Below are 14,316 nucleotides of genomic sequence, written 5' to 3' on the forward strand. Positions count from 1 at the left end.
TTGCTTTTCCTTCATATGATTTGCACAACTGTACTCCTATGTTTATTTGTAGAATTATTTGGTTAGCGACTGTAGGAGTAGCAAGTACAGGGACCAAGGCTGTCTGGCTTGCCACTGTATTCCCAGTACTTAGCACAATGCCTGCCACGTAATAGGTGCCAGATAAATATCCAGAGAATGAATGAAAGAATGAATCATCTAACTCCCATATTTTTAATATAGGGAAAATGAAAGACCAAGATCGGTGGGCTTTCTCCCATAGGTTACCAGCTAGTGCCATCTCAAACTGAAAATACAACTAGAAAATATGTGAATTACTGTCAGTCAGAAGCTCCCTCATAACTCTAAGAATCTAACCACCTATCCAAGGTGGGGATTATCCAATCTCTACTAACTGTTTGCTGTGATGGCCAACTCACTACATTATAAGATAACACAGTCTGGTCTTGGACAAGTCTAAAGTTTTCCCATATATCAATTTGACTGCTATGCAATGAGTTTGGCAAAATCAGCTGATCATTCTTTAGTTTGCAACTCCTACCTATTGACAGTAGTTCTTACAGGAAAAGGCAAAGCTTTGTTTGGAAAAGAAAGAGTATACCAAAGTGGAACTTGAAACAAAAGAAGAAAACAGTATCTACCTGGATGTTGAGAGGAAAGGCCTGCAGAAAAAATATGTTACCCAGGGCATTGAAAGAATAACTCAGCTTCATAGAAGTGTGAGGAGCAAGCAAGCAGAGCCTCCATCTCGAGGCGGCAAAGCCGGAGGAACACACATACTAATGTGGACAGAGGGACACAGACAGTGCCAGTGCTGGGCACTCATCCCGAGTGGAGAGCTCTCCTGCACAGTTTAGCTCGTACTGATAAAAAAAATACAGACATGTAAGACAGCCGCACAGCTGAAGGCTGGAAAAATAAGATTGTACTATACTTTCAAGAACATAAGGCTCCTAGAAATAAGGCTCATGATCACCTTTTATTCCTTAGAACTTAACAGTAAAATATCCTAGGTCCAGAATGATCAACCACCCAATTCCTAGGTCGTCATAATTCAATGTGACCAAATACCAGATGAACTATTTTTACTTTGTGCACACAGAACCACTGGGCTCAACTCCTAGTTAATAAACATGGGTGACCTCCACCTTTTGGGACTCATACCACAGAAACAGAAGCCATGGACAGAAGATGCGTACCAGGATCTTCTCAGTGTTGAGGGAAAGCAGGGAGTCACAGGGCAATGATCCTCTGGGCTCGCAGTCTGAGTCGTGGAAGTTCAGGAAGGACGACTCTGGAAAGCAAACATTCCTTGTTATTCTCACCTTAAATGTATGGCTCTTAGCTGCTAAACTATGAATTGGAACGTTAAAAATCCTCAAAGTCAAAATAAGGACAAGTGTATACTCCACCTTTACAGCTGTGTTAACGTTTGCAGTTTCCGAGTATTGTGCACACCCATTCATGACTGTCCTCAAAACCAACATGGAAATGATCAAAACCAGCTAGACTTCCCAGGTGCTAAAGTGAGGTTTAGATAGGTAAGAACTTATCTAAGGGCAACAGGGCAAAAACAGTCCTGCTCCAACGCTAGCCTCACTGCACATGTGGAATCAGTATAGTTACTAAGACCCTTTCATTACCCTCTCCCACCTGCAGCATTTACCATAGGTTTAAAAAAAAAAAAAAAATCACAGAAAGGAAAACATTTCAGGCCAGGAGAACTAACATTAAAAGATATGCACTAAGGATCTAGTATCACAGAATACAAATAACCTAAATTTCAACAAGCAAAAGACAACTCAATTAAAAAACAGTCAAAGGGCCTGAATCGGCAATTTTCCAAAGAATATGTAAAAATGGGCACTGCATTCATGAAAGATGAATTATTAATCAGGGAATGCAAATAAAACCATGATGCGGGACCACTTCACACCCACTAGGACGGCAATAATTTTCTGTGAAATGGAAAGTCTCAAGTGTTGGCAAGGATTAGAGAAGTTAGAGCCCTTGTGCATTGCTGATGGGGATGGGAAACGGTGTGGTTACTGTGGAAAACAGTTTGGCAGTTCCTCAGAAAGTGAAACGCAGGATGAGTGTATGATCCCACCATTCTGCTCCTAGGTACACCGCCCAAAGAAATAAAAATGAAGCCAAAGAAGACCGTGTGCCTGCATGTTCACAGAGCACTGTTTATGGTAACAAAGGAGGAAACAGCCCCAATGTCCATCAACAGACAGCACATAAACGAACTGCAGTATATACACACACTGGGATATTACTCAGCCTTGAAAGGAATGAAGTACTGACACATACTGCAACATGAGAGAACCTCCAAACACAAACCAAGCGAAAGAAATCAGACATAAAAGGTCACACAGCACGTGACTCCACTATCATGAACTATCCAGAACAGATAAACGCCCCAAGACAGAAAGGACACTGGCTGCTGAAGGAGGAAATCGGGAGAAACTGCTTAACAGACATGGGGCTTTACTTTGGAGTGATGGGAATGTTTTGGGGTGAATGCGTAACACTGTGAATGTACTAAATGCCACTAAATTGTTCACTTAAAAACAGTTAATTTTTGTGTTACGTGAGTTTTGCCTCAAAGTGTTGTGTAAGTCAAAGTAGTGTGTTTCAATGAGTATCCATGAGCTATATTTTTATAAATGTACTCAATTAGGCAATTAAATTAAATTCTGACAACTACCATTTCTGAGGCAAAGGATATGAGCAATGTTGAGACCTTTCACGTATGTTGCTCCATTTCCCTCCCAGGACGCAGTGACCACCCCGCTGCCAGGGGAAGGCTGGGCCGGCCTATCCCCCACTATGAGCACCGGCATCCCTTTCCTGTCCCCCAATCTGTAAATAGTACTAGTGAGATTCAACTTTGGCTTTAATGGCCATTTGCATCTCTTCTTTTGTAAATCGCTCATATCCTTTGCTCATTTTGAAACTATATGAATCTATTCCAGCACAAGATACAGAGAATTTCTAATTATCTATTTTCCAAATAGCCGGGTATCCCATCACCGCTATTAAACTATCAATTTCAATGCCCTTTACAATACATACTAGGGTATATTTCTAGACTTTTTTTTAAAGGAATCTTTGAGATTATGTATATCCAACTTCTGCAATAGTTCTGACAGAGAACTGCCCAATCTCCACATGGAGTTTGACTTTTAAAAAATTCCGGTAATTCATGTTCATTGTAGAAAGCAAAGAAAAACCCCAAAACAGAGATAAAAGTCATTCAGAACACCCAGATGCTTTGAGTCCCACTGTGAAACTGTTGATGTCTGTAATCAAGAGTGATAATTCTGAAATCAGATGGCCTAGGTTCGAATTCCTTTTCTCTGACACTTACTAGCTCTTGGTTGCTGACTTTTAGCCTCTCCAATTTTTAGTTTCTTGACTTACTGTAAAACAGAGTCAATAACAGTACCCACCTCACAGGAGGGGTTGTGAGATTTAAATAAGGAAACATGTTTATCATTCTCATTATCATCTGGTTTTGAGAAATAAATGAGATATTGTTTAGCAACCTGCCCTTTCAATTTAATAACATAATGTAAACACTTCGCCATATGATTAATTTTTCTTGTACAGTATTTAAACTGGTGAGATTACATATCATTTTAATATTTTTAAATAAAATTTCAATTCTCTGCAATACACATGCATTTTGTTGTTGTCTCTAGACTTTCTAGTCCCTCATCACGATGCTTATTCTGACTTCAGTGTCACAATGCTTCCATTATTGTGACCTTACAATAAAATGTAAATTGGTGAGGCTTTGCTTTACATTAGATGTAATTTTTCCCCCAAAATTTCTTGTCTATTTGGATAAGCATTCTTTCTTCAGAAAAATTCGGTCATTTAGTTACAGTTCCAAAACAAAAATCATATCCTCTATGATTTTTACTGGAAATATATTAAAATTGTAGATTAATGAGAGGAAGGAAACTTGACTTTTTCAAAATTTAATCTACTGAAGTCTTTCATTAACCCATGTGAAATTTTATAATTTTTATATAGAACTTATATATTCAAGTTTGTTGTGAATTAAAAAGAAATTGGTTGATACACTGATTCAGTACATATTTGTTGAGCTGTACTGTGTTCCAGTTGCGGCCTTAGCCTCAATGGTGGTCAACATCAGAAATAACCCCTGGCCTTGAATTTAGAAATTATGGTTCAGCGGAGGAAAGGACAGTAATCAGAGTCACACAAAGAAATGTAAAATCACAACGGTTTATGAGTCAGGGCACATTTTGAAGCAGCCAGTATATACTGATATCGGCCTGCCTTGTGTAAGACCCTAATCCCCATTTTAAAGTCAAGGAAAATGGGCAGAGAGACTAATTTGCCAAGGCTCCACTCTGGCAAAGCGGTGGAGGTGGGGCTTGAGCCCAGGCAGTCTGGTTCTGAGTCTGTGCCAGGAACCAGTAAAGGGAGCTCGGAGGAAGTTAAGGATTTCACAGGTGAAGGTCCAAGGGAGGCTGGCAGAACTGGGAGAGCTGTGCAGGCAGAGATAAGCACCCTATATATATTGTCTTAACTGGCTAAGGCTGAGTATTTTATTTGTCCACATCACTGCACTCTTAACAGCTGTATTGTCTCCATTTACTTAGTGAATAATTGTATCATCTACATGTAATTATATCAAGGTCTTTTTAATATTTATACTCACTTAGCATCTTACTGTACTAGATAAAACCTCCAAAAAAGTGCTCAAGAATACTAGTGACAAAAGGCATTCCTGCTTATCAGCGACATTAATATTTCATTTAATGACCCAGAATTTCCTCGACTTTTGATAAAAAAATTTTCATTTAACATTTATAAACATCCAGTGAGAAGCTTCTGTATGTGGCTATGGGTTGAGATGGATGGATTTTACCATAAAGAGGAAAGATTCTCCTATTCTTTGTTTTACTTAAAATTTCAAATCAGGAAAGCTGGCTGACTTTATCCAGTGCTTTTGGATATTTCTTTAAGATAATCATGATTTTTCTCCTTTGACCTATTAAGGTAATTAATCAATTTTTTCAAAAGTTGAACCATACATGTACTTCTAGAATAAACTAATTGATCAAGGCAGATTATTCTTTTCATTGCTTGCTGACTTCAGTTTACAATTTCACTTAGGACTTTTATAACTACGTTATAGCTTTCTTTTCCCCCCATCTGTATTAGAGTTTTTCTCTGTCGACAAAAAAAAAAAGAGTTGTTTGTTAGAGTTGTAATGAGTCTGGAACAGGAGATTAAATTTGTTCTTCAATATAAAAATATCTACTTCACCATGGCTTCAATTATTTTACAATAACAACCCAACCAGCTGTATTTAAAGGGTATAGATTTCCATGGAATTAGGAAAAGCTCTGTTTCCCTCCTTGCTTAGGTCATACAAGTAAAATTCAATGGTAGTCACTGCAGAAATATTCTCAAAACGTATTACAGAATCTCATCTTTTCTTTAAACATCGCCTTCCTGGCCATTTCTTTGTTGCTTCCTATTTTAACCTTATTAGCAGAGATTTCTACAGCTGTCTCTTTGTTCTGAAGGCCTCCATCGGGCACACAGACCCTCATTCATAACACACGTTTGCATCTCCTCTCCATGTACCTGTTGGCCTTATTAGTTTATCTATTTTATTCCTTTTACATTTTATTCTTTTTAAAGAACCAACTCTGGGATCTATTTACCAATTCTATTGTTGATCTGCTTTTAATTCATTTGTTCCGGGTTGGTTCCATTTAATCCTTCCAACGTCCCTTCTCTCTCGTCTGGTTTCTCAAGTTAAGTATCCAGTTCATTTATCACTTATTCCCTTTCTTCTTTAACACTAAGAAGCCATGGGAGGCCTAAGCAGGAGGCAGGATCACTGGCAGGTGTGCAAGGACAGAAGGACTGGGGACCAGAGCAGGGAGGCGAAGCGGGAGGCCGTGGCCAGTTTAAAAATGGGAAGCGTCCAAACAAGGCAGAGGCCACTGGGTTCAAATAGAGGGTCATGGTTTAAAGAGATATATGAAATACAAATGACAGCGCTCTGAGAAAAACTGGGCACAACCAGTGGGAAAAGGCACCGGCTTCTGGTTTGGGCAGCCAGAAAAGGATTGGTGCCACAAACTGAAATTGTAAGTTTAAGAGGAAGAACAGTTTTGAGGAAAGAGCTGCCTTTGGTGTTGAGCCAAGAGCTTGTGAGGTGCTGAGCTGGAAGCTGTCTTGCATGTAGTTAGGAAATCCCAGACAGAAATAAGAGCTGTCAATGTGAACTTGATAATCATTGCCTTAGGCTCATTGTACGCGTGGGGAAATAAGCTCAACGTTAATGGACATGTTCAAGGTCATAAAATGAAGGAAGAGCGAAGCTGAGACATGCCACATCTGCACTCGAGGGCACCACACTGATAAAGGTCCAGGGTACACTTGCCACCGCTCCTCCGCTAATGCTTAACGCTGGCAATGATCGGTGTAGGTACAGCAACGCCATCCACTTCTTTCCTCCACACCTAACACATGGCTGACTTTAAGAAGGGCAGACTGGGTGCAGAGACAAGAAACAGAAGACTCAGGAAGTGTTTCTTTACCTCCCTTAACTGCCTAAAAGAATTTAGATAGAGGGCCTGTAGCAGCAGGAAGAGAGCCATCACCAGAGATAGCTGCAGAGTACAGCCAAGTGTCTTGAACTAGAAGAGAAACTTAGCAAGACTTGTTAGTTCAAAGTCCTCTCTGTCCCTTTGTCTCTGCACAACACGGCAAACGTTTGTTTACCAAACACCTGTTCTTCCCATCTCCCTGTGTAAGGCTTTCCTTCCCTCTGAAGTCCCAGACCACTCCCTGCCCCTTTCTCCTCAGCTCAGGATGGCATATAAAGCCTCCAATGCCTGACTGCCTGACTGCCTGACCCATATGGATAAAATTCAATTTTGTTTTTCTCCTGTTAATCTGTCTCATTTCAATTTAATTCTTAGACCAGCCAGAAGCAGCTAGAAGGGTAGAGGAGAAATGTTTCCTCCCCAACAGAGCTGACTGGTAGGTTCAAGAGAGCACTGAAGACGCGGAGGCAGAGCATATAAACACCTCCTTTGAGGAATTCTGCTGTAACAGGAAGCAGAGATGATGCAGTGGCTGGAAAGACACTGGTCCTGTCTTTGTTGCTTGTTTTTTCAAGATGGGGGCCATTAGACCCATGCGGATGCTGATGGAAGACAAGAGGGAGTGATATCCTGCGCACAAGGAGACTGCACCAAAGGCCAAAACTGCAGGCAGACTGATGCTAGGATGGTGGGGAAGCATGGAAGTTGTCTTCTAACAGATTCTTTCTCAATGAAATAAGAAAAGGGCATTACCTCCTAGAGAGAAGAGGTGGCATTGGAAGTAGCACGTATTTGTCACACATTGAGGTCTGCAAGTGAAAACTGAGTGAAAACTTGCAAACAGCAAACCCATGGCCAATCCCTGAAGGAAAACGTTTTGTAAGAATTCAACAGCTGCTGGACTGTGCTTATCACCTGACTACCTCACTCTCATTATAACAGACAGTGTGCTGAGTTCACCTGAAAACAACGATAACTGAGCTTTTCCTATGGACAGGCCAGAACTTGGAAGTCAGAGGCCAGGTATTTCTTGATAATTCTAGTCCTAGGTGTAAGGTAACCTGGGAAGAGAAGGAAGACAGCATTGGTCTGGCAGGCTTTCAAGAGCTACCTGAAGGCCAAGAGGCTGCTGTGTAGCATCAACCTGTAGCACCTTTTGCTTTTTAGCAATTTCTGCATTTGTAAGACAACCATGGTTTAGGACACTGAACACGACATTGTTCCATGGGCCTAGTGGTAAATTTCTTTTAGAATGTTATAACAGGAAAAATCTCCTCTGAAGAATTTACATACTTCTTTTATTCTAATAAAATACTGCTCATTGGCACCTGAGATGTGGAAGTTATTAAAAAACACCTTGAAAACAGAGGCTGCCTACTGAGAATTAGATTATAAAATCAACATATGATTAATCCATTAGAACAGGATTTTCGAAGCCACCTTAAAGAGACATAAGGGCTTTCTAACAGAACATGAATGTAATCTGATCAAAGCTGTATTAATTAATCCACATAAAAGTATTAACATACGTAAAGAATGTACAAAACCAAATAAAAAGGAGTTGGACAGCTGCAGTGGCGCCGATCCAAGAACAGAGTAGGGTGGAGGGTGCCGTGGCCAACAAGCTGGGCAGCTGGCCTTACCCACAAAGGCTGCCGCTTAGCCTGGGGTTCAACACTGGATGAAAGATATAGCAGGTGCTCAAAGGGGCACATACTTTTAAGAGCTGAAGACTTTCTCATAAACCCGTACATACTGTTAAATGTCTACTGAGAAAGCTGAAGCAGAGTCAGGCAGTGATATGAAAGTGTTAGCGACAAGGGAACAGAGTCACTCAGAATATCCCAAACACAGGAGGAAAAGTCGCAAGAGACATCGACTGGTCTGTCTTTCCTGTAGAAGAGGCGCCGAGCAGAGGATGGACCATCTGACACAGGTGCTGAGCAGGTAAGTCCACTGCACCATGCTGGTTCCTGAATTGGAAATAAAGCCATACCAAGTATTCCAAATGAAGCTAGGGTAACATGGGGTGAGGCTTTATTAGCAAGCTTAAAAATAGGCATCACTTAATGGTTGGGGTTCTTTCTGGTTACACAAGCTGCTCAGTTTGTGAAAATTCATGGAGCTATACACTTATTTTCTGCATATATGTCGTATTTCAACAAAAAGTAAAAATAAAAAAGGTAACAGAAGGAGAAAGTTGGAAAGCATTAATCCAGAGTGAAAAGCATTAAAATTCTGCTTCTTCAATATATTCTGTGCATATTCTATCTCCAAGAAAATATGACCAAACATAAAGATAAGATGACCTCCTTAAAACATCACATTGTGATAAGGGGAAGCTTTAAAAGTCGGTCACTGGGCCAAGTATTAGTGCGCTGAAGTCAAGCCGTCTACACAAGGCAGAGAGACTAGTTGGAAAGTTTTTATACGGCAAGTGCTCTGCCACTTCCTGTCGCCACGTTCCACATAGGGCAGAGTCCAACACCCAGGCCATGTATTTTCTGCCCTCATCCAGAGGGAAAGAAAGTTAACCCTCATCACCCAAAGCTGAATGTCTATCAGCATAGATCTTTTTAAAGGTAAGTGTAATCCTTAACGACACCACATCTATATGAAAAAGCTAATGGGTGTGCACATACCGTGGACTAGCACCTTCTCAGCCTCATGCCACAAAAAGGGGCTCCTCAACCACACGACTTTCTGAAAGATGCTGCTCAGTTAGCAAAAGAAGCAGACACCCTCAGGGCAACCCACGGTGGCCAGAGCTGGGCAAGAAAACATCTGAATCTCTTCATCACCCGTGCTACATTCTCTGCGAGCAACTTTACACTGGCAAATCTGCTCACACATGCCTTCAAAAAAGATCAGAAGAGATTTGCCATAAAACTATATATAATAACAAACAGACAGTCAGGGCCAAGGCAGAAAAAGGACTGAGCAACTATACTAACAGTAAGGGTTACCACAGGTGCCATGGCTGAGCATAAAATTTTATTTGGTCCTTAATTTCCTCGTAGCCAGAACAAAAAAGGAAATAGCTCTCATTATAAAAGTTCCCGTCTACAGATTCCTTATCAGAAATGACTGGTTCCTTGGTTAAGGAAGATAACATTTGTAACAATCTTTAAGCCTCACTGACTTGGTCAAAAACACAGAGCTAGATTGCTGGTTACTTCCTTATTTTTCTGTGGACAGGCACGATTGCACTTTCCTCCACACAGAACAATGGGGAAACTCAAATCTGGGTTATTCATTTCCCCAGAGAAGCCTCAAGAAGGCAATAAAATCACAAAAACTCACTGTTCTTATTAATACTACATTTTCAAAGAAAAAAAACAAAAGTTTTGGAAACAACTAGACATTAATGCATCAGCTCTATAACATTAGGGTGTCAAATTAAGATACGTATTTACTTAACATTTCTCCAAATCTCACCCTGTCCAAGTCCCTGCACACAGCACCTGACCAGAGGCCTTTCCGGGCCCCTGCCCGAAGCAGCCTCCCCACATTGCTCTCTATTCTTCAAGGCACTATCACCAGGCCCTTTATACACTGCCTTCTCCCCCACTGGAGCCCAGGCTCCACTCTGGAACTCAGCCAGCTGTGCTGTGTCCCCAGGGTCTTAGAATACTGAGTGTCATCTAATGGCACACAAAGAGCTTTCCCATGAAAGAGCAGAACCATTCTAGCTCTAGAGGTTAAAACATTTGGGTCAGTGAAGCATCCTTGCATATATATAAATACAAAATTCTAGAAATTACTTAAGAATATAACCTTCAACAAACAATGCTTAAGGGTGTAGGGCTGTAACACTAATATTAGTAAGAAATTATACTAATATGCAAACATCACTGAGGAGATAAGGCACAAACGGCCCCTCTACTCTCCTGTGTAACCTCTCCTAACTTCTCTTGGCCTCAGTTTCACCTTAGATAAAATGGGGATAAAAAAAGCACCTACTTCAGTGTCATGAGGATTAAGTAAGAATGTACATAGTGTTTACAAGTTTGAAACTGAGGGAAGGAATTGTGGGAAAACTTCTGTTAAGTATTTCTTCTCACAATTCCAAACTAATAGGGCAAAGGTAACGAGGAAAATGTATTTTTATTTGAAAAATATGTACATTACAGTGTCCTTTTTAAAAGTAACGTTATTTTCAGCACAGGAAAGCAGAGAGACAATCAGAAGTTTGTGGTTATATGTGCTTTTCAAATAAGAAGTGCAGCCCTGGCTGGTGTGGCTCAGCTAGTTGGCATCGTCCCATACACTGAAAGGTTGCCAGTTCCATTTCTGGTCAGGTCACACGCCTGGGCTGGGGGCTTGACCACTGGTAGGGGGTGTGCAAGAGGCAGCCAGTGGATGTTTCGCTCTCCATCTATGTTTCTCCCTCTCCCTCCCTCTTGCTCTAAAAATCAATAAAAATTCTTTAAAAAGTAAAAAGTACAGTGTAAAAATGTGCTGGAGGAGACCAAGCAAAAGGGGCCTGAGGAATAGTAAAGCTCAGGCGGAGATAACACAGGATCATCCACACTTGCCATCTCCACAGCTGGACCTCAGCCCGCTGACATCCGGCTCCTTCCTGGGCCTGGATTCCCCTTGTGGGTGGTCCACACAGCATGGCCAACCATTGCCAGTGCACTATTCGGCGCCATGGGCTCCCACTAGCCATTGTTTTTGGCCCCACAGTCACTGGGGTTGTCTTAAGAGACTACATACACAGCTCAGCAGCAGTGTTCAGACTTAGACCCAAGCAGGCACTGACTCATCCATCTGAATCCAAAAGCTGTGACAAGGCTTCTGAAAGTGGTTGTGCTCCTGTATAGGGATCAGCTGGACTCAGACATGCTGGTAGATGCACAGGCCAGCAAGTGCCGATGACATGGTAATAGTCGGTGAGGTCAAGTCTGTCTGATTCTGAAGAACTGAGTGGTTCTGGTTCCTGGCACTAATCTAGACCCTTATGTTGACCATATGGGGGTTCTGGATACAGAACATGAGCCCCTTGGCTGTGATATAGTTAGTTGTAAATCCTGAATCTGTTCCTACATCTGTTCTCAGGACAGAGTGGGGATAGCACAGGTTTCAGAGGGTCCTGCTTCAACCTGCTTGTCCAGGATAAGGAATGAGGGAGGAGACATTCCGGAGTCACATACTGCAGCCAGTAAAGCACCAGAACAAGCTGGAGCCCCAAGAAGCACAAGCAGTGGACTCCGGGAATTATTTACTGGGGCTGACGACAACAGTGGCAAAGCCACTTTAGCACCTGTCAGCAACTATTGGGACAGTCATGGCTGTCTGAAAGACTCATGCCACTCATTTGCAACAGCACATTTTAAATTCCAAGCTAAGTCAAGAAGTACTACATGGGGGAGGTAAAAAGAAAACTGAAACATTGAAATAAGTTGTGCTTAAAACCTCCTAGAGCAGCATTCACCCGCTGAAGCAGAGAACATTAGACACTGGTGTCGGTGTGTGAGACTGGGGGATGGACAGGATGATTCCTCCCGGTTTCTGAAAACCCACATCTATCTTCATCTGGAGGAAAGCACAGTACGGGTCAGCGTTGGCTCAAATGAGGACTCTTGAACACCGGCATAAGCCTGATGCCACAGAGTGAAATGATATCAATTGATTTCAGAATATAAATCGATTTGTATCTTCCATTGCCAAGAATCTGGGTCTCCCGTAGTGAGTGAGCATCACACAACTATAGGAGTGAGGGGAAATGAAGATTTACACAATACATACTATTTGCTAGTAAATACTACACATGTATTTTTCTCCGACAACCACTTAGTGTTTAAGACAGAGTTTTATCTGGAGCCTAACCATCTCGGCTCCCCCTTTCACAGCTCTGGGACCTCAGGAAATGGATGATTTCACTGTGCCTGGGTTCCATCTGAAACAAGGAGCCACCATTCAATGAGGTAGTTACTGGTGTTCTGATAGAGGCTAACCGACCTCAAGCTCTCACCACAGCACGGGGCACACGGCAAGCTCTCAATCAATATAGGTTAGCTGTTTCTGAAAAGAAAGCCCTGTAATTAGGTAACAGTTGTCTTCAACTTACAGAGGCTGCAATTTTGCAAAGACCAGACAACTCGTTCTGAGTCCCAGAAAGCGGCGTAAAGGCCATTCTTTTTCCACCGTGCAATGCTGGCCCTATTTATTCATGCTGTCACTAGTCAAGGCCTGCTACACAATAAGTCGGTCGCATACCTCTGGGCGAGGGGGACTTCCTCAAGGAAGTCGGACTGTGCTAAAAGGAAACCGGAGTGTGCTAATCTTGACATCTCATCTCAACCAAAAACTGTCTCCCAGGTACACGCTGCTAAAGAACACTGCCGCCAGGCCACAGGAGCAACTTCATAAAAGTGAGCCAGGTGGACCCAGACCTTTTAAAAGGGAGCCCGAAGGCAACTCACACAAGGGGAGGGGAGGGAGGGGACTGAAGGGCGAGAACACCCCCTACAGACCTTCAAAACAAAACGTGCACCTGGATGTCGCCCCTCGCAGCTCTCACGACTCGCTTAGTGGAGCCAAGAGCGCCCGAGCCCAGTGAAGGAGCCGGCGGGGTCCCCTGCGCACACGGCGACGCTCACCGGCTCCAGGCCTGCGGGGCCTCACCTCCCGGAGGCACCTGACGGCGCAGGTCCGTCTCCGCAGCCCGAAGCAACACGTCAGAGGGCAGACTGAAAGGGGCTCGCTCTCGGGTCCCCTTCTTTCTCCCAGGGGTGGAATTTTCAGAGGCTGTGTCTCATACAAGCCATCAGCCCGGGAAGCCAGGACACCTGATGTCCAGGCCCGACACGGGCCAGGCACCCCTGCTGCGGGCGCCGGCCCCGAGGCTGCGCCCGCGTCCTCCTCGGTCGCTCAGTCCCGGCCTGGTTCCCACGCCACCAGCAGGGGCCGGGGAAGGAACGGGGGCTCCCCCGGCCCTCTGCCGGCTCCTCCGCCACCCTCTCAGCAGTTGCTAGGGCTCCGGAGAGGCCGCCCTGGCCCCGGGAGCATTCCGGCGGCTCTCTCCTCTGTTCTCCGCCCCCCGCCAAGGTGGCTGCGGGAGGAGGGCGCGCGGCGGCGAGGGGGCGGCGGCGGGAAGCCGCCCCGGGGTGACACCTCGTGGAGCCGGCTCGCGCGGGAGCCCTGGCCGCGCCCGGCGTCGGAGAGGCCCGGGCGGCCGGCACGTCGGCCCCGCCAGCCCCGCGGCACCCGGACGCCTGCCCGCCCGCCCACTCACCGCCGCACTCGGCAGAGTACTGGTCCCCCCAGTCGCCTGACTGCGGGCTGCAGCCGCCGCCCGCCGGGGCCTCCTGCTGCTGCCGGTGCTGCAGCTCCTGCTTGAGCAGCGACAGCGGCGTGTAGTGCTCGGTGGCCAGGGCGCCCGGGCGCGGCCCCGCGGGCAGGACCCCCAGCAGCAGCAGCACCAGGACGCGCCGGGCGGCGCCCGCGGCGGCCACAGCGCCTCCCCAGCAGCAGCAACAGCAGCAGCGGCAGCCGGCAGGTGCCATCTTCCCTCAAGGCGCATGTGCGGCGGCCCTCGCCGCGCGCGGCGGCCTCCGGGACTTAACCCGCGCCTGGCAGGTGGGCGGTGGAAAGGAGGGCGGAGACGGAACGTGGCATTGCCTTCTGGGAGTTGTAGTCCCGGCTGGACCAGCCTCGGGGCCCCTTTCAAGTGTCGGGACTACGAATTCCAGCAAGCACC

The 14,316-nt window shown here is 44.7% G+C and overlaps 1 protein-coding gene across 6 annotated transcripts in view; it reads right to left on the reverse strand.

Annotated features, from left to right (window-relative positions):
• Positions 1–14,194, reverse strand: part of TTC13 (tetratricopeptide repeat domain 13) — a 59,260-nt gene extending 45,066 nt beyond the window's left edge. For all 6 annotated transcript variants that reach the window (XM_081124316.1, XM_081124315.1, XM_081124314.1 and 3 more), the window contains exons 1-2: positions 13,852–14,194; positions 1,200–1,294 (exon numbers count right to left, since the gene is read on the reverse strand). In XM_081124316.1, coding sequence (XP_080980442.1) covers positions 1,200–1,294; positions 13,852–14,122 — 366 coding nt within the window. In that variant the 5' untranslated portion in view covers positions 14,123–14,194. The remainder of the gene's footprint in view (positions 1–1,199; positions 1,295–13,851) is intronic.
• Between the last annotated feature and the right edge of the window lie 122 nt (positions 14,195–14,316).

Source organism: Miniopterus schreibersii, assembly GCF_964146895.1.
Source record: "Miniopterus schreibersii genome assembly, chromosome: 21".
NCBI lineage: Eukaryota > Metazoa > Chordata > Mammalia > Chiroptera > Miniopteridae > Miniopterus > Miniopterus schreibersii.